The sequence below is a fragment of the Haliaeetus leucocephalus genome, unplaced genomic scaffold (assembly GCF_000737465.1).
Source record: "Haliaeetus leucocephalus isolate CR32 unplaced genomic scaffold, Haliaeetus_leucocephalus-4.0 Scaffold555, whole genome shotgun sequence".
Taxonomy (NCBI): domain Eukaryota; kingdom Metazoa; phylum Chordata; class Aves; order Accipitriformes; family Accipitridae; genus Haliaeetus; species Haliaeetus leucocephalus.
Window position 1 is genome coordinate 9,757,494 of NW_010972991.1, and position 24,832 is coordinate 9,782,325.

At 43.9% G+C, this 24,832-nt stretch overlaps 1 protein-coding gene across 1 annotated transcript in view; it reads left to right on the top strand.

Moving 5' to 3' along the window:
* The window catches only part of EXT1 (exostosin glycosyltransferase 1), a 180,881-nt gene extending 161,540 nt beyond the window's left edge, over positions 1-19,341 (top strand). The window contains exons 5-11 of the mRNA XM_010576976.1: positions 6,018-6,150; positions 7,497-7,615; positions 8,353-8,448; positions 11,184-11,273; positions 14,983-15,143; positions 16,130-16,301; positions 18,856-19,341. Coding sequence (XP_010575278.1) covers positions 6,018-6,150; positions 7,497-7,615; positions 8,353-8,448; positions 11,184-11,273; positions 14,983-15,143; positions 16,130-16,301; positions 18,856-19,041 — 957 coding nt within the window. The 3' untranslated portion in view covers positions 19,042-19,341. The remainder of the gene's footprint in view (positions 1-6,017; positions 6,151-7,496; positions 7,616-8,352; positions 8,449-11,183; positions 11,274-14,982; positions 15,144-16,129; positions 16,302-18,855) is intronic.
* The last annotated feature ends 5,491 nt before the right edge of the window (positions 19,342-24,832 follow it).

Below are 24,832 nucleotides of genomic sequence, written 5' to 3' on the forward strand. Positions count from 1 at the left end.
CAGTTGGTCACTGGGAAAAAAGCTCAGCATCTTGATAAGTTTTCTCCCCTAAGGAAGTACTTTCTTCATTATCAGAATCCACATTAGAAAACTGACACGGTGAAAAATGGGAGCTACCCTACACATGGGAGAGTTGTCATGTGTGATCTTGCCTTCGCAAATCTTTATGGCTTATGAATCACTATCCTTGTCATTGGTAGTCAATGTGTTTCTTTAAGAAACCTTTCTGGAATTCATTTTGGAAAAAATATTGCTGTAGAGCTCCTCCTTGACCATACCTTAACATCTTGATGCCTTGGGGCTATTGGTCTGGCTCAAGGAAAAGGAGGAGGCTTGTAAATCACTGTGTGTTATCTCCACACACAGCATAAGGGGAAGGCCTGATCATCCTTGTAAAATATTAATGAATAATCATAATTAGACTGCTATTAAACAGGGAGACAGATGATCTCAAATGTGGAGAGAATCCTTTCTGGATGCAGAGGCAGAGGAGAGATGAAAGGCTCTTTAGAAGTAGGGCCCAGGCTACAATTTCAAAAGCAGGTTTCTCTTCTAATTGTTTCGCAATTTTGCACATAAATTTTTGACACTCTTTTACCGCTGAAAGTGGCTCACTTTGTAGGTGCAAATGCATTTGTCTTATGCTAATGCTTCTGCAATTGCATCCATCTTTGTGCACAGTTGTAAAGCTCCACATTTCCCGCTGTGCTTGCTTTCCCCTGAAAACTGCAAATGAGTGCTGCTGTCTGCAGTACAGGTTGCCCGTGGCTGATCTACCTCCAGCTGCTGCAAGACAGTCCCTTAGGTTTTTCTGTGCCATTGAAGAAAACCAGCCAGGGAACATTATCAGAGCCCCTGGCATAGCTATCCTCGCAACGCTCTTCTCGCCCTCGGAAGAGCATGTCTTCATCTGTGCTGCCTGTTGGGAACTGATCTGCATCCTCAAACCCCATAAGCACCGATGAGGTAGTGATAATTATCACAGCCCACGCCAGGATCAGACTCACAAGGCTGGAAGACCATGTGCCAGTTTTTGCAGTCTAATTTACCCTTACAGAATCATAGAATCATAGAATGGTTTGGTTTGGCAGGGACCTTAAGGATCATCTAGTCCACCCCCCCCTGCCATGGGCAGGGACACCTTCCACCAGACCAGGTTGCTCAAAGCCCCATCCAACCTGGCGTTGAACACTGCCAGGGATGGGGCATCCACAACTTCTCTTGGCAACCTGTTCCAGTACCTCACCACCCTCACAGTGAAGAACTTCTTCCTTACATCTAACCTAAATCTACCTCCTAGGGACAACAAGGGTGCCTCATGTATCATCTGCCCCTTCCCTGCATGCAGCCCATTACCATCAGGGATTGCTAAAAGGAGAGTGTCGATCGGCTCTCCTCACTGCCCCTCTCCTGCCTGCAAGGGGGCTGGTCTTGAGGGGACGTAACCTGCAGCCCCCGTGGCCTTGGAGTCCATCACATCAAGCTCCAACACTCACAGATATGTCTTTAGCGCTGCCCTGGGACACGCTGGCCCCTGTAACCGCAGGTGCTCAGGGGACAGCAAAACCTGTAATAAAGCTGAAGCAGCTGGGCAACCAGCAAGCTGGAGTTTCCGCTCTGAGGGGAAAAACTAAAGTGAAAACAAAAATCTTCCTGGAAGGTTTAATTTAATGAAACCCAGTAATGTATGCCTGGTGTTGAAGTTATGTTCTGGGTTTTTTCATTTGTTTGCGAGGGTGGTTTTGGTTTGAGGGGTTTTTTGTTTATTTTTTAATTCAGGACTCTCAGAAATTTTTGAGACAGCTAAGAGGGATTCTGTTCTTACGAACAGATACTTGTTTCACATTTCAACTTGCCTAAGTAAAAGTCCTGAGTTAACTTTCCTTAGGAAAGGAATAAAAAGGTTGAGGAGTGATTTTGGTGTCTGAAATCTGCAAGCAGTATATCCTCTTCTTAAAATCTGATGCCTGGAAGTAAATTCCTAGCAGGATTATTTCTTTCTGGTGGACGTTATCCATCTTTAGTTGTAACACTGTTGTGTCAGAGTGCTGTGATGACGCTAGATAGCATCAGAATAATCACTTGCCTGCTGACTGCAGTGCTGGTACATGTCCACATATGAGGATATCAGTCTAGAAAGTCTTCACCAACTCAAGTGTCTTCAAGGACATCACAGCTCTCTACTGCCCTTTATCCTGGACACCTCTGAAAACGTTAAGTCACATTTTAAGGTCCTTGATCTTCTCACAGCATTTGGCGGCCTAAGCCAAACAGCTTATAGCCCAAAATAAGAGGTTTGAATCATTTGGCCAGCAGCGCCATATTGCAGGCACAGAGGAACTGCGCAGTGCTGTGGACATGGTGTCGGTTAGGAAACGATGTTCATGAGTGTCTGCTGCAGGCTGGTGAGTGGGAGCGCTGGCAGCGCAGCAGTGGACTGCTGCAAACAACATCCAGACGCATGCTCCAGTGTATCTGCACTTTTTGAGCTTGGTCTTCTCTGAAAACAACCCCAAAACATCTCTAAATCCCTGTGTGGCATGCTCAGTCCTCCACTTGGGAAGAGGAGGGGAGAAGGACAGCACAAACTACAGACAAGAAATGTTTGATGCTTGGCCGGGGCATGTTGAGAAGCAGCAATGATTAAGGCAATATGTAATCTTTTTGAAGTGTGAGGATGAGGGAGACAAAAATATTGGACTATTAATGAATTCCAAAAAGAAAAGGGAGATCTTGCCAGAGATCCTAACCCCTTCCTTCTCTTATTAAACTTCCTGTCATGCCTCATCATTGGAGAGACCGTGTAGCTGCTGTCTGTCTCTGCAGTATGTGCAACACTATACACTCTGCATTTTAATTGATTGGTCCTCCATGTTATCTTTTTTTATACTTTTCTGTTCTCTTTCTGCCAAGTTGTCTTTCCTCCTCTCTATCATGACAGACAGCTAGGTTTCATATGTAGACCAGGAGTGTGATAAATTAATCTTCCATTTGTTAACCGTGATAAATCACCGAGGCCAGCTCCCCAGCCTGGTACGGAACCACGCTGGTGAGATTTGTGTGCCTGACGTGCACCGAAGGCTGCGTGTGCTGCGTGGCACCAGGGACCTGCTCTGTGTTAGAGCTGCGCTCGCTCCGGGTGCGCTGAGGCAGCATTGAATGCGAGCCATGTGTTTCCCCTGCAGCCTTGTTGGCTGCCAGCGCGGTGGAAAACTCCACCGTCTGTGAAAACCTCCTGACCATGTAAATTTGCAGACTTCTCCTTATCTGATTATGCCCCAGTTCTGAGAAAGCAGGAGGAAGGAGCTGTAATATTTAGGCTTTGTGGTAAACACTTGAAAATATGTACTTTCTAGGTTCTGTCTTTGTCTAGTGGCATAACATGCAGATGGAGAAACAGCAGTCATCGTCTTTTTTTTCCTCTTCCCACTACCATGCAGGAGGTCTGACACTGATACACCTAACTTTCCAAACAGAAAGATTCAGATATGCTCTTGTCAGTGATGGAAATACAGTCCTAACTTCGTTATTCCGAGACCAAAAAAATAAGTTAAATTAACTTACTCATGTGAGCAAATTACTGCGTATTAGCTATGGTAATTGGCTGTAGGCAAAATTCAGGCAAACATGCAAACACCTAACATTTGCCCAGTTTAGCAGTACGTATATCACCACCAGCAGTGGATTGTCTAGCACAATGTAACTGGTGTTTTTTGTTTTGGCAATCAAAAATTCCAGGAAAACCGCTGGTTGCGTGTCGTGGTTTAACCCCAGCCAGCAACTAAGCACCACGCAGCCACTCACTCACTCCCCCCCACCCAATGGGATGGGGGAGAAAATCGGGAAAAGAAGCAAAATCCATGGGTTGAGATAAGAACAGTTCAATAGAACAGAGAAGAAGAAACTAATAATGATAACGATAACACTAATAAAATGACAACAGTAGTAATAAAAGGATTGGAATGTACAAATGATGCGCAGGGCAATTGCTCACCACCCGCCAACCGACACCCAGCCAGTCCCCGAGCGGCGATTCCCGCCCCCACTCCCCCGTTCCTATACTAGATGGGACGTCCCATGGTGTGGAATACACCGTTGGCCAGTTTGGGTCAGGTGCCTTGGCTGTGTCCTGTGCCAACTTCTTGTGCCCCTCCAGCTTTCTCGCTGGCTGGGCATGAGGAGCTGAAAAATCCTTGACTCTAGTCTAAACACTACTGAGCAACAACTGAAAACATCAGTGTTATCAACATTCTTCACATACTGAACTCAAAACATAGCACCGTACCAGCTACTAGGAAGACAATTAACTCTATCCCAGCTGAAACCAGGACATTGTGCCAACACTTACTCATGTGGTGCAGAGGGAAAGGATGCCATCCAGAGGGACCTTGACGGGCTTGAGAGGTGGGCCTCTGTGAACCTCATGAAGTTCAACAAGGCCACGTGCAAGGTCCTGCACATGGGTCGGGGCAATCCCAAGCACAAATATGGGCTGGGTGATGAGTGGATTGAGAGCAGCCCTGCGGAGAAGGACTTGGGGGTGTTGGTTGACAAGAAGCTCAACATGACCCAGCAAGGTACACTTGCAGCCCAGAAAGCCAACCATATCCTGGGCTGCATCAAAAGAAGCGTGGCCAGCAGGTCGAGGGAGGTGATTCTGCCCCTCTACTCTGCTCTCGTGAGACCCCACCTGGAGTACTGCCTCCAGCTCTGGAGCTCCGAACATAAGAAGGACATGGAGCTGTTGGAGCGAGTCCAGAGGAAGGCCACAAAGATGATCAGAGGGCTGGGGCACCTCTCCTATGAGGACAGGCTGAGACAGTTGGGGTTGTTCAGCCTGGAGAAGAGAAGGCTCCGGGGAGACCTTATAGCAGCCTTCCAGTACCTAAAGGGGGCCTACAAGAAAGCCAGAGAGGGACTTTTTACAAGGGCAGGTAGGGATAGGACAAGGGATAATGGCTTTAAACTGAAAGAGGGTAGATTTAGATTAGGTGCAAGGAAGAAGTTCTTCACTGTGAAGGTGGTGAGGCAGTGCAACAGGTTGTCCAGAGAAGTTGTGAATGCCTCATCCCTGGAAGTGTTCAAGGCCAGGTTGGATGGGGCTTTGAGCAACCTGGTCTAGTGGAAGGTGTCCCCACCTAGGGTGTCCCAGCCCTGGAGGCTGAATTTGTCCAGTTACAGCTTCCCACCACTGAATCTTGTTATGCCTTTGCAGCAAGTTTGAAAAAGCTCCCATTGGTGTAAGAACCACTATGGTTCTTGCATACAGGCATCTGATGTGAAGTAACTGTAATTAGTTTTATAAATAAATATTAATTGTACAGCCTTGTTTCTTTTTTTGTGCCTTGTGGTATACTAGACAATAAAGTAGATGACCTAGCAATCTGTTCTGACCTTAAAAATCTAGGAATCTATGTGGCCGTCTGCAGAGACAGACAGTAGTTCCAGAAGATCTTTTTCTGTTTCATCCAACAAGGAACTGTTAGAGAACTGAGACGTGGAATCTGTGATGTATTTGAATGCTAATATCCCTTTATAATTAAGCAAAAAAGAATAATCAGTACAGCGTGATTTGCTGAAAGTCTTTGTGGTTTTGAATGCTCTCATTATCTCAAAATAATACCTAGCTTTGTAATGCCATCCTCAAATAATTATTTTCTGTGAGTTCTGGATAGTAAAACTGACAATGAACTAATCGGGCTTACAACTGCTAAGATACTCTAATAGACAAAATATTTGAATTGAAATACAAAATGCAATGAATTGCAAGGTCCCCATGTCCAGAGAGACTAATGAGGTGCTCTGAAACCTATTGCACAAAGCCTGAGCTGCTGAAGTGGTGTCAAAATGTGCAGGTTCTGTGTCATTTTAAAAGAGATTAAGCAGGAATGTCTACTAATTTGTGTGCCTCAGCTTTTTGCAAAATGGGTGATGATTCCAGTCAGCTGGAGTCCCTGAAGCTTCTACCAGTGACTATTACCATCTATTTAAAAATCATCACCTCTCTTGTTTTCCAGATTATTCAGGACAGAATATTTAAGCACATATCACGTAACAGCTTAATATGGAACAAACATCCTGGAGGGTTATTTGTACTGCCACAGTATTCCTCATATCTGGGAGATTTTCCTTACTACTATGCTAATCTTGGTAAGTAAATCCTTGCTATAATCTAGTGGTATTTGGAATTTCTAGTGGAAATTTGGAATTTGATCTTTGAGTAGCATGTGCCAAGTGACTTACCATTCATTTCTAGTTAATGATGCGTTTTGTTTATCCTGTCTCAATCTTCCCTGCCCACTGTAGACTGGAATGTCTCTGACTCATCAACATGCATCATGTGCCTCTTCCCTGCAAAGATTGTTTAAAAAAAATATATGTCCCTTCATACTTCTTAGTTACCAGTAATTAATGCCTGAGTTGCTGACCCATTCATGGCCCAAGGGGACATAAGAGGAATAGCTTTTTGTTTTCTTTGTTTATTTCTGCTTGGCAAATTGGAAAAGTGGTAATTTACCCATGACACTTGTTATTGGAGTGCATAGTTGGTATGGATTTATTCTCCATACTATGTGTCTTCATATGGATCCTACTAGAAGGAATGAATAGAGCTTAGGTTCATGGCTGTTTCCTGAAGCAGGGCTCAAACGATGAGTTCTGCAGGGGAATGTGCCTGCAGGCTGAAGTGATCCTGCTTTCCAGACTGCTGCTACTTTTGGCTCAGCCTGTGCCATCCCACTTGTGTGGATCTGTACTGCTCACCTGCTAAAAATTCACAGTTACCATGTTAAAAAGGGAGAAGAAGGTTTCTGTGGGAATTTTGATGAAAAATGACTATGACCCCACACAGATGAATTTAGATGAGATTGAGAGCAGTAATGAAGGGTAGACACCAGTAGGATTTGTTATTTCAGGCAGAAAAGGAAATCATAGCGAGACAAAAATATCAGAATGGAAGGCAAGGATGCAAGCAGAATTATCAGCTCAGGAGGTAATTGAAGATGCATGTGGATGGGGATTGACCCAGAAAGAGGAAAAATCTGACAGAGGCCGTAATGGAACTGAGGAAACTGAACAAGCTTCTGGAAGTTGTGTAGATAATCTAGATAATGTAGAAAACATCAAGCATCCAGAGCCAGGCAGCAAAACAGAGCTCGTGTCAAGAAAGACACTTGATTGAACAAACTAGATGTCAATGTTATCTGTGGGACAAACTGGATGAAAGAAAGAGATTGCAGGACATCTGTGGAAATAGTGAGTAAGAAAAGGCAGTAATTGTGTTGAAGTCAGGGATTTCAGAGGGTGTGGGAGTTAAAGGGAAGTGTGATCTTCTCTGAAGCATCTGGTATCCTAGTATCTGAGACGAAAGGAGATGGCCTAAAAAAACATGGCAAGGTTTGCATTAAGTGCAGATTATTTTTCCATCTCCAGAGTCCTTTAATCTGTACTAACTGGGGCAATATTGTCTTTACTGAACACATATCTCTTCACTTCAGGTCTGAAGCCTCTTTCCACATTCACTGCCGTTATCCACGCAGTAACTCCCCTGGTTTCCCAGTCTCAGCCTGTGCTGAAACTCCTGGTTGCTGTAGCGAAGTCCCAGTACTGTGCACAGGTAAGCAGCGCTGTTTGACTCTCAAATCACAATGGAGACAAAACTATTATCCCAGGAGTGAAGAGCCTACTGACTTCAGATCTTCTCAGTCCTGTTTCATCCCCCTGTTTCAATTCTGATGTTTCTTTTCTCTGTGATTTCTACTGTCTGTGACCTGCATGCATGGGAAACAAAAATTCTGAGTACAGTGGGAGTGGAGCAGAGACAGTAACTAAACACCTTTGTTTCATGAGGCAGGTAAAATAATGACTGCACTTTAAAGATCAGGATTGCATGTGCTGCAAACTGCAAAAGGAAGTCTGTGCCTCAAGAGCCCCTATGTGATCTTCCTTCCTCCTGCTGTGGCTCTTAGACTCAGCAGTGCCAGGATTTTGGCTTCTCTGAAAGAAACCCTGGGGAGTTCAGTAGGAGCACCCTCTTGCAGTGGAGTGTCACAAGTGGTTTAGCCTTTAATGAGAGCCAAAATAAATCATTGACATCCGTATGACCTGGCCCAGATGATAGAGACTTCCTGAGTTCCCGTCCAGCCTATATTTGCCTCAGAGGATGTATATTGTAAATAGTCAGGATGGGTGAAATTACTGTAGGAAGTGTTATTTTTATACAGATTTGTATCATTGCTGTTGATTTTGAAATTCCTAACTGAATTTAACATTTCTGTCTGGAGATCTGAGTCCTTAGGGTTTGGACTGCATTGCCACAAATGTCTCTGATCATGGTCCAATATTGTCTTTTAGATTATTGTTTTATGGAATTGTGATAAACCCCTCCCAGCCAAACACCGCTGGCCTGCCACTTCTGTGCCTGTCATAGTCATTGAAGGAGAGAGCAAGGTAGGTGGAGAGAAACACGGTAAAAGATTGCCTATGTTCTTCAGTGTGACCAGAATTTATTTTTCCAGCTGCTTTGGTGAAAGCTTTGTAGTTCCCAATGGAGTGACAGCTCCTTTCTATTCCTTGGCCTTTTGTACCAGCTTGGTCACAGATTCGTGTTTCATGCATGAGGCCCGTGCTCTCAGAAATTATCAGCATGGCAATTAATGCCATGAATCTGAGATTCACAGGTGGGACCCAGTTTTGAAATGTGGCCCTGAGAGTAGGTAGTGCTGACCCCATCTTTGGAGATTTCTGTCTCTCTGCAGGTGCATGAAAGTAGTGATGCAGCGGGATTTGTTGAGTCTGAGCAATCAGATGCAAGACTTTGGGGTCAGCTGTGGACTCAAAGGCAGAGGAAGAGATGAAAATGAATGGTGTTAACTCACCTTTGAAAAGTACCTTCTCTCGTGGCCTTGTAGAGTACTGCTGCCAGTGATGTGATCCCACCACCAAAAAAAAGGAAGGGACAAGGGACACTTGGCGTGGGAACAAAAACACCGTGTCATCTCTTGCTGTACAAAACACTATTTTGTTTGCACTTCCACAAAGTCAAAACAGAAACTGCCTAGATGAGAAAAGAGGAATCCACACTGAAGTGGATGATTCCTTTCCAAATGCAGGCCTGAGAGAAGCAAGACTTCATGCTTCTAGACTCTTAACTGAGACAGATTTGGGCTGGTCCCCTCTGCAATCTCTGTCAGCTGGCTATTGAGCTCTGTGTTTGCAAAGGGAACTTGTAGTTGCTTTGGCTCTACAATCGTATTTTGAATTTATAGTCCTGTCTTTGGTCTTTTCCCCCAGTCACCTTAACAAGGGGAAAGCGAGAGCCCTGCGAGGTTGGCAAGCTAATGGCTCTTGCCTTAGCTAGCCATGTAAACAGTATCAGGAGAGTTGCTGCAGGGCCGAGAAAGGCTGTAGTGATTTCTGAGCCTTTTGAATGTTGTGGGGTTTTTTCTTTCTTTTTGGAAAACTTGCAGAGGTGAGATAGAGAAGAAAATCTCTGACCAGTTCTACAGTGTTTGTAGAAATTGGCCCCAGGCACTGTTTAGATTACAAATGAGTCTCCTGAGTACACAAAGGTGTGTTTATAGTGGACAGTCTCTTCCCTCTAATATCCCAATGTATGCCAAATCGCTTCTTGCGTGGAAAAGCTGTTTGTTTGGACAAAGCTTGCAGAGCCAGAGCAGTGCAATTCAAAGGTTGCACAAAGGAACTGTTTTTAATCTTCAGACTTAACTGAAGCATACTGGCAGGCACAGTTACTCTGTACAGGTGATCACAGAGGTCTGCCTTTACCTAACCTTCACTCTTCCCCATGGAATCAAATTATATATATCACACCTATTTTACAAAAGGGAGATTTAGCTACAAAAACAAATACATGAGTAGTCCTGACTGTTGTACTATTTGACAATTTTATATGGTCTGTAAAAGAGCTGGGGTGAGAATGTGGGTCTCCTGCCGACCACTTGCTCTGCTTTGACTTAGCGTAAGCAAAGCAAAACCATCAACGCCTGCCAGATCACCTCCTCCTCACAGCCAGTGCCTCCCCAGACTGGGGCCATCATAGTGATGAAGGGATGCACTCCAGACAGACACTGTGAACATCCTGATTATGGAGGCAGAATTTTCTCTGGATTGAGGCATAGATTCCAAAGACTTGCTTCTAAACAGGTTGCAGGGGACGCAGAAGTGACCATGTCCCTGTTTCCATACAGTGATTTCCTCTTACTGGGCCTGATTTTTGTAGTGTTTTCTTGGCATAATAAATTGGAAGAGAAGTCTATTAGCTAGCCAGGCTATTTTTCCTAGCAAATGAGGGAAACAAATAGTGTTGTGTCCTTGTTACTATTCATCAGTTCTCAGAAGGTGCTAATTAGTCTGCTAAAGAAACCATAAGGATTCTCATTTCTTGCTGTTATCTTTTTGATCCTGCTTTCCCATCTACTTCCAGAGAACTGTCCTGCCATAGTTTTTAAAAGCTTATTCTGCATATAGATTTTATATATATAGTTGTGTCATGTAAGAATGTGACTTTTAAAAATGCTACAGTACCAATATAATTCTTGATGCAGGTGAAGCTTGACTGATAGACATGTTCCTTACGATACTCTCCTTTTCTGATGGAAAATGTTGCACCACTTGGCAGCACCTGCCTGTGGATACAACAGTAATGCACAGAGATGGAGCTGTTCCACTTTACAGGGGAACCATCCTGGTGGTAGCATAACGTCCTTCACACACAGCCTGGACTGCTTGGCTTCCCAGCTGCGTAACCTTATGAATGCTGCAAAGTCCTTCTCAGCTTTCATTATCTTTGATCCTCACACCCTGTAGGAGAGCAGAGGGACAGTCCTAGCTACCAGGGGAAATGTCCTCCCTAAAGAAGCTGTAGGTACATGTAATTCTCAGTACAGAACATTGCAGTTTGTAACAAAAGGAAAGCAGCTTGCTCCAGAGAGGGAGGTCTCTTCAGAAATTAATCCTCGGGTAGAAGGTGTAGGTTGACTGCTGGGTTGACAAAAATTACAGTCTTTCACTCTTGAGCTGAAGGGTCCTTTCCATCAGACAGAGATTTGTGATGTACCTCAGACAAGAGGAAATAAGAGTGAGGAATAAAATGGAGTATTTCCCTTGGTAATGAGTCCTTCAAGTGATTTTTTTCCTCCCCTTCCTGCCTTGGATACCCACAGGTTATGAGCAGTCGCTTCCTACCCTACGACAACATAGTGACAGATGCAGTGCTAAGCCTGGATGAGGACACCGTGCTTTCAACCACTGAGGTAAGGATCTCTGTTGTCTTGGGAGTCTGCTTGGCTCCTCAGCTCAGCATGATCACAGCAGATAGGCTCTTCTCTTGGCTTTGCCAGTGAGCAAATGTTACAAGATTTCCTGCTACACTCCTCAGATTTAACGTGTTGCACTTGTTTCAGCAACCCTGCCACTGCCTGCCATCAGTGGAGCTTTTCGCCCTGGTTAATTGGCTCATCATTAGCATATGGTTCTTCCGTTCTTTATTATTTTAGTAACATAGCTGCAGGCGGGTGTAGGCAGCCAAGAGCAGTCAGTTTTAATACTCTGTTCTCACTTTTCTGATTGGGGTAGCTTTTTTTCCCCCCACGTTATCAGCAGGGTGTAGGTGGAGAAAGAAGGGGTGTCAGGAGCAGGGGACTGCTGTCGCTCCAAAATACAGCACTGCCACCCTAATGCAGGATTTCACTGAGGAATGCTTTCTTACCATTGTGTCGCCCCATAAAATTGGAGATCTTTGCTAGTTTAGGTGTTGCAGTGTTTGTGCCAAGAGCAAGATAGCGCTAAGAAAAGAAAAATACTGTAGAAAACCAATTTTTACAACTGGGATGAGTATTGATTTCTGGAACCTCTTCCTGAGAACCACAGGGGAAACTGATGACAGTTTATATAGAGTGCAATATTTGGGAAATACATTATTAATGATGGCCAGGGAATAGCTTGAAAAACTCAATTTTCTTTTGTTTCCCCCTTTTTTTCCCCATGTTCATGGCCATTCCCTTCTCCCCACTTCACCTTCATAGAAATGCTTTTTTGTCAGTAATGGGGAACTTTCAATGATGCTACCACTGCTTATATGTCAGTGAAGAAATGCCTAACATTAGTCATCAGTCACTGCTATATTCCCTAAGATGTCGCTGAATTTGTTCTAAATGGAGGAGATTGCAACCGCTCTTCTCCCCAGTACGGATTTGTTGTGCTGTGGTTAGACTGCTCCAGAAGGAGCCACGGTAGCCCTCTTCTGCAGCACAGGTGGAAGAAGTAGTTGGCATTGAACCTATTTGATACCAAGATTACACCTTGGTAGTTTCTGCTAGATGAGGAAGCATATGGCTGCTGCCAAAGCGCTTGTGTGCAAAGCCCTGCACAGCCAAAAAAACCCAAAACCAATAAAAGGCTTTTATCCCAGGACTGGAGTTCCGAAGCAGGTTGTTGCTCAGGATGAAGGGTCCTGTCTCAGCTGCCCTGGGGGCATGGTAAGACCTCTCAGGGACTTCATTGCACTGAGGTGGTATTTACAGCAATCCAGCTTGTGGAGTCTGTGAGGATTTGGGGCTTTGTTTTGTTTTGACTGGTATTTAGTCATCATCCAAATTTTGGAGTCATTCAGGCTTCTGGAATGCATATGAAATAGTGTTTCTCATTCGACTTGGCCATGTTTTACCCTAAACATTCTGAAACGCAAATATTTGTTGTTGTGTGAGACAACATACACATTTCTTTGTGGCTTCTTCCCTCCTGTGAGCAGCTGTAGCTGATATTGCATGTTTGCACGGTGGGTATTGGCTCTACGAGCCCTGTGGCCTCTGTGCTGCAGAGAGAACCAACTGGCCAGCTCTTGCTAGCACTGGCCTTGCAGCTTCGCCATGTCTCTTCCAGGGTCAACAGCTCTTTTTGGTGGCTCTCTGTGAAGAACTGGGGCCTTTCTATTGCTTCGCTTCCCCCATCATACAGCATATGCAAAGAAACAGCGTGTTGAAACACTGACATGAAACGTGTGGTGTGAAACTTCCCTTGAAACTAGCTGCTCGTGGGTGGTCGTTGTGGCAAAGCTTCAGGGCCCAGAAAAGGCAATTTAGAAACGTGGTCAAGCACGATCATATTCCTGTTGAGAGGAGCAGTCACCAGGCACATCCTCTGCTCTGTCCGGCTCTAGCATAGTAAAGGTTTTCCATTCACAAACGAACGGTGCATAACTGCTCTTGTGAGAGGAGCTGTTTCACATGCGCAGAGGGATGTTTGCATGGGAAGTAATTAGAGATCAGCACGGGTCAGAAGTGGTACAGGGGTTTAAGAGACTGGCAGCCTGGTTGGCTTTTCCTGCTGATCAGCTGAGTGGTAATGCTGCTGGAAATTATATAGGATGAGAACTGGGGTTTTTTTTAATAAATGGAGTTTTCTCTGAGGGTGGTTGCTTTAGTGCGTCTCCCTGGTACAAGGGCAGATACTTGAAAGCACAAGTGAGGGCACTCAGTGCAGCTGCTTTATTATTTATTTAAGTTTGAGATTCTCAGACTTCTCTAAAGAAAACAGATGTCACGTTTTATGGGAAAGGTCTTTACAGGGAAAAAAAACCCTTTAGTTCTTTCATGTGGTATTGATTTGGATGAGATCAGAACTATCACAACGGTAACTGGTTTGTGCACATTGTCTTTCTAGCTGGCCTCAGATTCCTTGAAACAACTTGAAAGAAAATAACCAGTCCCTAACTTTGTGTTCCAGTACATGTGTGACTCTTCTGTTTCATAAAAACACTTGTAAATGCGAGAAGTCTGACAGTAATCATACAAAATGTGACTGCTCTCAGCAGCTATTCTTTATCTAACCTCTACACCCTTGACTTTGGCTGGGTTCTTGGAAGGTTTTTCAAGCATTTTTGAGTAAAGTTTTATGTCCCCCTGGTACTGGAGGGAACTTGGTGTGCAGTGCAGAAACAAAGCCCTCATTTTCTTGTGTTTGACTGGTACAATTAGAATTGTCTTTAACTCTTTTTAAAATTTAGGTCTAGCTTGAGCTGCAAAATCTAACTTGAAGTGGAGGGACTGCCAACCAACTTTACAGTGATAAAAATCTGTCCATATGTATTTTTACCAAACTCCTTTCAAATACAGTGCTGACAAGCCTTCTGCAAATTACCTTAATCATCCCTTTCCTAGTGTCACTAGGAATTGTTGGGTGGCATCCTGGGGTAGCAATGTCCTGTCACCTTTTCAATTCTCAGAGATTTGAGTTATTAAAATAGTTAGAGTGAGACAATAAAATAAAAAAACACTATTGGCAGCATTTGACATCTTGTGGCTCATGCACTATCAAGGATTTTTCTTAAAGTATAGGCTTATAAAACCATTTAACTACACGGAAATCTTATCTTCCTCTTTATTAAGCTATATGTTTAACCCTCTTGGTCATATAGACAGTCTTAAAAGTATGACTTACATGGTCCTCAAAGGCTGAAAATGGATGGAAAATGTAAAAGGACTCTGCATTGATTGCCTGTTTTAATCTTACTGAGCCACCCTTATAATTTAGGGTTTGACTTCTGATTTTCCAAGCTTTGTGCTAACAGTACTGAAATGGTAGGTGAGATGCACAAAGATGTGCAAAAGGTGCAGTTTACCACATAGCTATTACCACTCTATATTGCATCTAAGTATAAATACATGCACCTACACCCATTCTTTCTGTAACTTGAAAAGGTTTGATATGTAAAGGGCAAGCTTGAAAATGTTAATGTAATGCTGTGATGCTCTAGACTCCCTTTAACAGGAACCATTAAAATGTGCATAATTATAGGGCAAAATGTCAAGCAGTCAGTTTAATTTACTGATGAATACATAGAATTAATGTTTTGCAACAGTTCGAAGATTTTGAATTATGAATTAGTGGCAAGGTAATATTTTGTTTTGTTGACATTTGTTGAAACAGTTTCAGTATTCATTTGGCCTGTGCCTTTGTCTGCAGGTGGATTTTGCCTTTACAGTTTGGCAGAGTTTTCCAGAGAGGATTGTAGGGTACCCTGCTCGCAGTCACTTCTGGGACAACACTAAGGAGAGGTGGGGGTATACCTCCAAATGGACTAATGACTATTCCATGGTATTGACAGGAGCTGCTATTTACCACAAGTAAGGACTCAAAGCATCTGCTGTCCTCCTTCTGTATGAAACAAAATAGTAAGCAGGGGGGAGGGGGGAATGAAGAACATTCTTCCGGGGAGGGGAAAAACTGGAAAGATAATAAATGGGTCTGCTTTTTATGGGGTAATAATTTAAGTTCTTGGTTTAGCTCTGGGGATCTGGTAATCATTATTGCGCTTGTTGGGTCTCTTTGAAGTCACTTGTATTTTGAGGCACTCGGACTGCTCTTTTTAACATCAGGAATTACACACTTCAAAGAGTTCCCGAATTCATTAAGCTGTTCGGCTGAATGGCCTGTAGCACAGCAGAAGGGAGGTTACTTCCAGACCAGCTCTGGGTATGTGTTAGCTGACAGCTGCAGACTGCAAAGTCTTCTGGCTACTCTAGAAATGTAGTACAGTGGACATGTCACAGATCAGCATATTGCAGCATGTTGAAGAAAACCTCTGTTGTTAGGACTTCAGCAAGCCAAAGACCTCTCTCGATTTTAGGAGAAGGTCAGCAAATTCTGCAGTATCTAATCCACATCACTGCAAAGGCCATAGGGGATGATATAGGCCCAAAGGAGAATAATTTCAACAATACAGACAGTAGTGGGCTGGTTTAATAGAGTTCTCTCCAACTGAACAGTTTAGAAAGAGAAGGTGGAGGACGAATTCATCAATGTTGTCTATCACATCATAGCAATGTGGTGCTCTTTTTACTACTCCTCCATTATCTTGACACTCAGGTCTGCATTATTTCTTTCAACCCAGTTACAAAAAATGTTTTGTTTCTCCATTAGCATTATTTACTGTCTTGATGAGATACTGATTTGTTCTCCCTTCTTGTTGGAGGATGAGACCGAAGAAAGGAAGTGGTACATCCAGAGTTGAGTACAAAACTTGTGTCTCAACTGAGCTAGAAATTTCCTGGAGTTTGTAGTCCCTGAAACCCCAGTGACTTGTATTAATAACGCTGCTGTTGGTTTCCAGATATTATCACTACCTGTACACTCATTACCTGCCTGCCAGCTTAAAGAATATGGTGGACCAACTGGCCAATTGTGAGGACATTCTAATGAATTTTTTGGTGTCAGCTGTGACAAAATTGCCTCCAATCAAAGTAACACAGAAAAAACAGTATAAGGAGACCATGATGGGACAGGTATGTATCCACAGCATGTTTTAGCAGTTGGGATATATTGATAATATAACAGTTTGACTTCTAGGTTAGGCTTACAGAGTGATACAACTCTATTTTTTTGCAGTTTTTAGTTTAGCGGAACTGTAAATAGGCTTTAGATATGCTTATTATAATGAAGGAAAATCCAAAAGAAGAAATGGCAAACATCTACTGTAGATGACAGCATCTCTTCATAGTTTTCTCACACAGTGTTATTCATGGTGATCCCAAACTCATGGAACTGATGATTGTGGTGACCGAATTTCAGTTAAACTCCAGTTTTCTAATTAAATATTCTAGACCTAAGACCTAGTCATGGAATGCTAGAAGCAGAAGTAAATTCTAGAAGGGTTTTCTATTTTTAATTATTATTAATGAATATAATGTACCAGGCCATCCTTGTGCTATTTTAAAGTATATAGTGTGGTTTGAACACTGACATCAGACTGTCACAGCAGAGGTAATTTGTGATATTCAAGCGTTTTTTCCCATGAGGAACATTTCATCCAATGGTGACACCATCACTCACTAGCAGCCATGAAATGCTTGCTTTAGAGCGTCTTCCAGCTACTGGGTAAGCACTCTGTCATTGCAGAAATGGATATACCTTCTAGTGACAGGGATACATGGTAACCTGGGGGCACTTTTCGTTCTGCCCTGTGTGAGTGATGGGAGGAATAGCATGTCCTGCAAGACCTGCATGTCCTAAACAACCTCCCATCTGTGCTGCCACAGTGTCTGTAATCTGCACTACAAACAGTACCAGGATTACTAGGGAGCAGGAGAAAGAAGGGGCCCTCTATTTTACCTCCATATTTTTTTCTATTAGCATTACTTGGATTTTTGACTGGGGAGTGGCTGTGCCAGTTTGTAGACTCCCTTATGTGTAACAGTAATTCAGCAATTATGACTCATCTGGGTACCCAGGAGACCTTCAATGAACAAGAAGGTACCATTCAGGAAGTACCTATTGCTTCGAGCCTGAGCTTCACCTCTCCACAGGGCCATGGTCTGGCTGTTTGGCAAAGTCTGAACATTCATTTTTCTTCTTATAGCGCAGGTGACTTGAGTCAGCCATGAACTATAACTCTGTCCTAGAGACAAGTTGTTCCTGCAGCTTTGGGAAATGTAATGGACCATGTTCATAATTCCTTGAAAGACAAATCAAAAATTAACATAACCTCAGTGTTGTGACAGAGATAAATAGTCGTATGGAAATTCACTGTTAATGGCCAGAATGTCTGCTATAATCCTCTAGCAACAAGCTTTTGCTTGCTCTTTAGTGGCTCACTATAATCAAGAGTCTGTAATCAATGCACATTATAACCTACCACTTGAGCTAAAATGGACATGCCTTGGACAAAGATCAAGACTGATACCACATTCATTTGGCAAGTTCCTGACTTTATCAGTTTCTTCATGTTTTAATTAACATACTTTGAGTTTATGAATTTGTATTTGTTTTTAAAGTATAGTGGAAACATGACTGCTATAGAGAGATTCGTGAGAAGCGGCACAAAAAAAACTTAGGTTCTCAGCATTCATACTTTATCTTAAATAATAGTTTTATTATGTTTATACATGTAGTTTAGGTACGGATAGAGAAAAATAACTGCTTCCAAGCTGTTAGGGTCTTTTTTTTCCAGAGGTGCTGAGTTTCAATGGACTTTCATAGGAATTACAGCTGCCCTGAACTTTGGAAAATCAGGCCACGGTATTTTGCATGTATGCATGCAAAGACTGTGGTCTTTTCCTCGGATCAGAGTTTAACGTGATGTAATGTGGAAGTTCAGTTAGTTTTCTTGATCCGAAAGACAGTACTGTCTTATGCACTGGCCTTAGCCGGTGGGATTCCTGGAAACACCCTGCTTTTCCCTGCAGGACATCTATATGCCTGAGTAATGCCAAGCACATAAGGGCTTCTGCTGAGCTCAGTTACAAGCTAGTTGAAATCACTTGTGTATAAATTTCTGCAGAACTGGACTGCAAAAGTGCGTTTTTGACCCGAGAAACCGTAATAATTGCAGCGTGTTTTCCTCCTACGGCTGAAGGCCGTGGGCAGCAGCTGGCCTGTGCTTGGATGTGCACCTCTGGTGGAAAGCAGTGGCCTTCTTGTCTTTCCCAGTGTTTTTTAAGGACTTGTTCCATCTCTGAAATAGCTTGGGGGTTTGAAATAAAGAGTGAGAGATGGGGTGAAGTAGCGTGCTGGCAGGCTCTGGGAGGCCTGCTCGCGGGTGTCTTGCTGCGGGTCAGGCTGGCTCATGGTCGAACTCGGGTCACCACACTGCACCGCCCTCAGCGCTGTTTTGAAAGTCAGGGGTGGCCGGCTCGCCATCCCTGTCTCCCACTGCGGTCAGAGTGTCCTTCCCCTTGTCTGAAACCCCCCGCCGAGCAGATTTCAGCTACCTCAGAGCCACGCACTGACGCCTCGGCCCTGCTCTGCAGCATGGCGCTAGCCCAGCCGCGGCGGCCGCCCTTTCCCGCCATTTTGTTGTGTCGCGGCCGACGCCTGACTTCTGCTCTCCTCTCCACACAGACGTCCCGGGCCTCGCGCTGGGCCGACCCCGACCACTTCGCCCAGCGGCAGAGCTGCATGAACACTTTCGCCAGCTGGTTTGGCTATATGCCGCTGATCCACTCTCAGATGAGGCTCGACCCCGTCCTCTTTAAAGACCAGGTCTCCATCCTGAGGAAGAAGTACCGAGACATTGAACGACTCTGAGGAGCGCTGCCGAGGGGGCCGAGCCGCCCCCGCCCCGCGCGGCCACCGGCGCGTGGAGCCAGACTGTGCCGCCGACAGCGAGCGCCCGACCCCGGCGAGCGGCGTCCCGGCGCCGGGGCTGCGCTGCTCCGGACTGCGTCGGACCGCCCGGCAGGCTTCTGTCGCTCAAGACTAGGTCGTGTACAGTTTCATTATGGAACATTAAATAATTATTTTTGAAATGATTGCTATGCAGGTTTAAACTTTTTTAATGATCAAAAAAAAACCCTATTAAAAACAGAGTTCTTTCTTTAATCAAAATTGTGTTGGTTGTGAATATTTCAAAGCTGCCGTTTCTTTCTTTCATGCATTTGATTGTCAATGCAATTTTCATTCATTTTCCCCTGCAAAGTTAAATGCTTGAATCTCACGGGGAGAAAATGCAGCAGGTTCAGAAACAAACTGAGCAGAAGCAGGACAGAGCCGAAGTATTAACGTTTCTCATTTACTGCTGACTTTTTAATTTTTTTTCTCAGTTTTCCCCGAGCCGGTAGCGGCCACTCCTTTGGACAGATAGAAAACTGGAGAAGCCCTAACGAGCCAGACAACGAGCGTAGATTTTTCTGGTTGGGGACCCCACTTTTAGAGGCAATCAGCCTTGCCTTGAAGGGAGACAGGAACATTACTGCCCAGGAGCAAACCGGTGACGTGGAGCACAGGGAAGGCTTCGCACGCAGCAGAGGTGCGGTGCCCGTTGTGTATTCTGGTAGGAGAGACGCATCCCGAACGGCCCAGCTCGTGGTGAGCACCTCAGGGGCGGTCAGCGTGGCCAGTGTGGCGGCCACCTGGGACACACGCAGCCTGCGTGAGTCCCTGATGCCCGGGGGCAGTGGTGCCGCTTGGCCACGGCAGCTATATTTCTAGAAATAGCTTTGTTCTGAGGGCAAAAAAGGTGTTGGTGCAAAAAAGAAAGCATGTTAGTGCTTGCAATGCAGGAATTTGGCCTGTAACAAATTGGTTTATTTGAAATCAAAGCATGGGCTTCTTTTTTTTTCTTTTTTTTTTTTTTTTTTTTTTTTTTTTTTTTTTTTAAGTGCAAATAGGTGGAGAAATTCCCTCCTGGAGGTCTGACACCTGAGGTAAAGCCTATGGTCAGACGCTGGGTACTGGCGGCAGTGGGTGCTCCCATGCGTACTTGGGGAAGGGTAACTCGGACAAAAAATCCTGCCCCTGAAATACCAGTGTTGCTCACACTCCAAAAGGGTTTTAGCATTTCAAGTGGAAGTATTTTTAAATTGAAATATTTCAGTTGTTTATTTCTGTATAGTGCTTTGGCAATTTATGTGTTTCTTTACATTGAAGAATGAAAATAAAAGCAGTGATTTGGGTCAGGGAAATGCCATTCCAATTTGCTAAGAAAATAAGCACTTTAAAAATGTTTTGAACTCTCACGTTTTGATGAGGTGCATTTGGGGTGCTCTGTAATAATCTCCACCCCCAAGAGCTCTGTTAAAGTCACAGCGAGAGGGTTTAGTGCTGATGCCCAGAAGACCAGCAAGCCTTTCTATACCTCATTCCTTGTAAACAGGTGGTCCGGTAGCAGGGGTGAAGAGTAGCTGGAGTGCTAGGAAGGGTGGACCAGAATTATCACCAGTTTCATTCAGGCTCAGGCACCGATTTATTATGCAGCTTTAAGCAACTCCCATAACCGAGGCATGCCTCAGTTTCCTCATTTGTAAAAGTAGTAGCTACTGGTTGTAGAGGGAATGCTGTGAAGCCTGAATAATTTCTCTTGCTGGTAAGATCAGAATCCCTAAATGGAAAGTTGCTTTAGAAGTGCAAAGTACATATTGCTGAATGTTTGTATGCAACGTGACATGTAAAGACTTGCAAAGAATGCTTTGCGTTGCATATGTATTGCAATATTTGAACAGAACACAGCGAGTTACAGCAGGAACATCAGGGTCCTGACATTTTATGTTGGAATCATAGAGTCATCGAATGGTTTGGGTTGGAAGGGACCTTAAAGATCATCTACTTCCAACCCCTGTGCCATGGGCAGGGACACCTTCCACTAGACCATCCAAAGCCCCATCTAACCTGGCCTTGAACACTTCCAGGGATGGGACATCCACAACTTCTCTGGGCAACCTGTTCCAGTGCCTCGCCACCCTCACAGTGAAGAACTTCTTCCTTACATCTAATCTCAATCTACACTCTTTCAGTTTAAAGCCATTACCCCAGTCCTATCTCTACATGCCCTTGTAAATCTGAACCAAATCTTTAAAGGAATCTGCCAAAACATGTGTGAGACTACAGCTAGTGACTTATGCTGCTGAAGAGCAGAGGTTTTTTCCCCCCACTCCCATTGCTCTCCCAGCCCCTGGCCATGCAGTCTTCCCTGACACCTTCTGCCATGCTGGTGCCCACCAGATGCTTCTGTGAGCCCATTCAACTCTCTAAAATTGTGGAAACTGTCCAGTGAATTATCGGATTTTTTGAATGCCATTCTAGAGAGTTAAATCGGCATGTGGAGACGTGTAAAGAGGCAAGAGTAGGTAGGCAGGGCCAGGGAGGGAAGGGGAGCAGGTTGCGCTCCTGTCTTTGTAGGATGAGCTGCTAATTCAGCTCCCCACATCCCATAAAAACCTGAACCTCACTTCCCTGTGCTCTGGGGTCTGCGCTTGCTGATCTCTGGGGGAAGGTGAAGTCCAGTGGTTTGATTTTCCAGAGTGAATGTCTCAGCAACTCCCATGCTGCTTTTTCCTCTTGGAGATCAGGCAGCTCTTTCAGGGACTGGAATAGGCCTTCTCCTTAGACTCGGTTTTTGGAGAATGTGTCAAACACTGGATGAGGATGACAGGGCTCACGCTTTGCTCGTGTCCTGGTTTGCAGGCGGGTGTGCGGATCTGTCCATCTGCAGCTCTGGGAAACAGTTAATGGTCTGTAGCCAGCAAGAGGGGCCAGGGAGAGGGAGAGGGTAAGAGAGAACCCTACAAAACCAAGAATTACAATTCTGCTTGGGTTTTAGTTAATGCCATTTTGGGGCACGTGGGTTGGGGTTTTAGTAAAAAAGGGAGTAGCTAACCATTTTTGGAGTGCAGCGAGTCAGGACAAGCTTTTAAGCTGTTTGACATTCTGTTGCCGTCACTTTTTGGGGTGGCTGAAAGAGACTGTGCTAAAGCTCGCTCGCAGTGTGATTCGAGGCCCTTTCTGTTTACAGATCGCTAATTAAACCAGTAACAATGAAAGGCTTAGCTCCAGAAGGGATGTGGATAGGTAGGAGCATTTCTCTTTGCAACAGGTTACCCGGGCATAGCCGTCTCTCTAGGAAAGAATGTGCCTCGAGGCCAGTCTCGAGAATGGCCGTCGGTCTCCCTGTCCACGGCCCGGGGACCCAGGGAAAGAGCTGGACGCAGATCCAGCTTAGAGACTCGGTGTGTTACGCTCAATGCGGACTTTATCGGCCAACACTCCTGAGAACAGTAGGCATGCTTCTGAGCCTCCCGTGTGTATCTGTGTTGGATAGAGCTGTGTTGTTTCCTTAGTGAATGAAATCACCCTTTTGTCATGTCCTACGTGCAAGTTAATGGTTCTTTATTCTTTTTTTTCTCCCCCCCTTAATTCAGATGGTGCTGAAACAAGGTTCACTCCTTGTTGCTCCTTTTGTAGTTTTATTTTATTTTATTTTTCATTAACAGCAGGCTATGTTAGCCTTTACTTTACAGGTACTTGAATGCCTGATGACTTGACTGAGTGTTACGCATGTGGCCTTTTGTAAAGGTTACTGACCTTAATTTAATCAGGGGTGAGATGGATGAATGTGAATAGATCCATGCCATTAAAACAGAATAAAAGTAGGGATTAGAGTTTGGGAGAACTGATAAATTTTTAATTGAATTTATTAAAGAAAAAAAAAAGAGAAAGAAACCCTTCCCAGTTACAATTTGAATGAGATCTATTGCTGGAGGAGGGTTTCATGAGAAAAACAGGGGCAAACTTCCAAGGTAGAAAGTGCCTGGCTCTCCTTGCAGTCCCTTGGGCATGTACAAGATTCTCTTTGCCCTCTTTCTATTTTGTGAAAAACTCTGATTATTACCATAACTTTTTCTAGATGTGAATGTTTAAGCTTTGTAACAATTTCATAGTGAACACACTGGTGTGCTAATGCATGGCTATCGAGCGCTTTGATCTTTTCCATTGGAAAACATCATGGATTTGATCAATTTCAGATTGCAATTTCTTTTTTAGAGCCAACTTTGACAAAGAAATTAATCTTTCACCAATGAGCGCCTTTTAAAATAGCTCATTTACCAAAAGATGTCATTTGGAGAGTGGAAGTCATCATTTGACACTGAAGCAATGAAAGAAACAGCTAGACATAGACTAGGATTTTTTCAAATCTTTACATTCCCAGTGTAAAATGCTGTATCCTCCTCACTCCCCCCCATACTGAAACTAAAAGATTGCTCAGTGTTTGTCATGACATCTGTATTGATTGACAACAATTTTATTAATTCCTCCAGTTAAACATCCTCTTACAGCATGAGGTGGATTGGTGGTCTGCTCTTAGGCTGGCTCTGCTGTCTGTCACAGAAATGTGGCCTTCAAGGGCGTCAGCCTGATAGACCCATTTTCCCAGGCTTTAGCGGGATTTCACAGGGATGGGCCTGGGGTCTTCCAAGAAGGGACCTGCCCCACGCAGGGTCTTAGCCGATATCTGCTGGAAATAAAACCACATCTTCCAAAATTTTGTACATCTCACCCTTGTTTAAAACTAAGTCAAGCTGGCCTTTATACCACTGTTTTAACCATCTTCACACACGTTTTTTAAGTTGGAGTTAAATTAGGGGGAGTTAAATTAGAGGGGGTTGTGGGACTCATCAGATGCTTTGGGATGCTCCCTCCCACTCTCTCATGGTGTTTTTAGTGACTGTTTCACAGTGGATTAGTGATGATCCAATAGGCCTTGCGACCTTGTACATAATCCTGTATATTTATTTTGAGAGAAAATATGTATAGTGTTTGGATGATGAGAATGGAAACCTGAAATGGGAATTCTTAGGTGGGCAAATGTAAAGCAAAAAAGCAAACAGAAAATACAGTCTTATTTTGTATAAAATGTACATTTTTGAGAAAAATTTTCTAATGCATTACCAATGTTTTCATAGTGCTGCCACATCTTTTTTAAAGTGTTTCTCCCTCTTTGTTTGACTATTGACAACATGGTGCAATTAAACCTAAAGCAAGTGTGTGAGTGAGAGAAAAAGAGAGAATGAGAAATTAAAAAGCCATATAATTTGGTTTACTTCATTAACCTGTATAACATCATAGGTTTACCATCTAAGATAGGTTGTTTTTATAGATAGTGTCACCAAAGACTTTTTTTCTTCAGATTTATTTTGAAAAGTTGTTAATAAAGGACGTACATTTCTGTTGCAGTGTGGTTTTATTTTTAAGGTAGAATTACACATCTTGCTTGTGCTCTTGAGAGTGCAAATTTGGGAGCATGATTGCCATGTGTCTCAAGTTCAGGGTAGTTGAATGGGTCTCTGTCTGCTCCATTCTCAACTTGAACTGAGCAATGGCTACCTGTATATCCTGTGTCTCTGTTACATGGATTATATACATGATATAGCTTCTATACACGGTGGTAACTAGTCCAGCAACATTGACAGGTGTTTACTGTCTTAGCTGAAGGCAGAAAAACATTCAGTCTGTGTCACTTGTGCATGGCAGGACAGTTTTCCTGTGTCGTTACACAGCTATTGGTAGGTAACGGTGACTTTTAGAAGGAGTCACTGTAAATGTG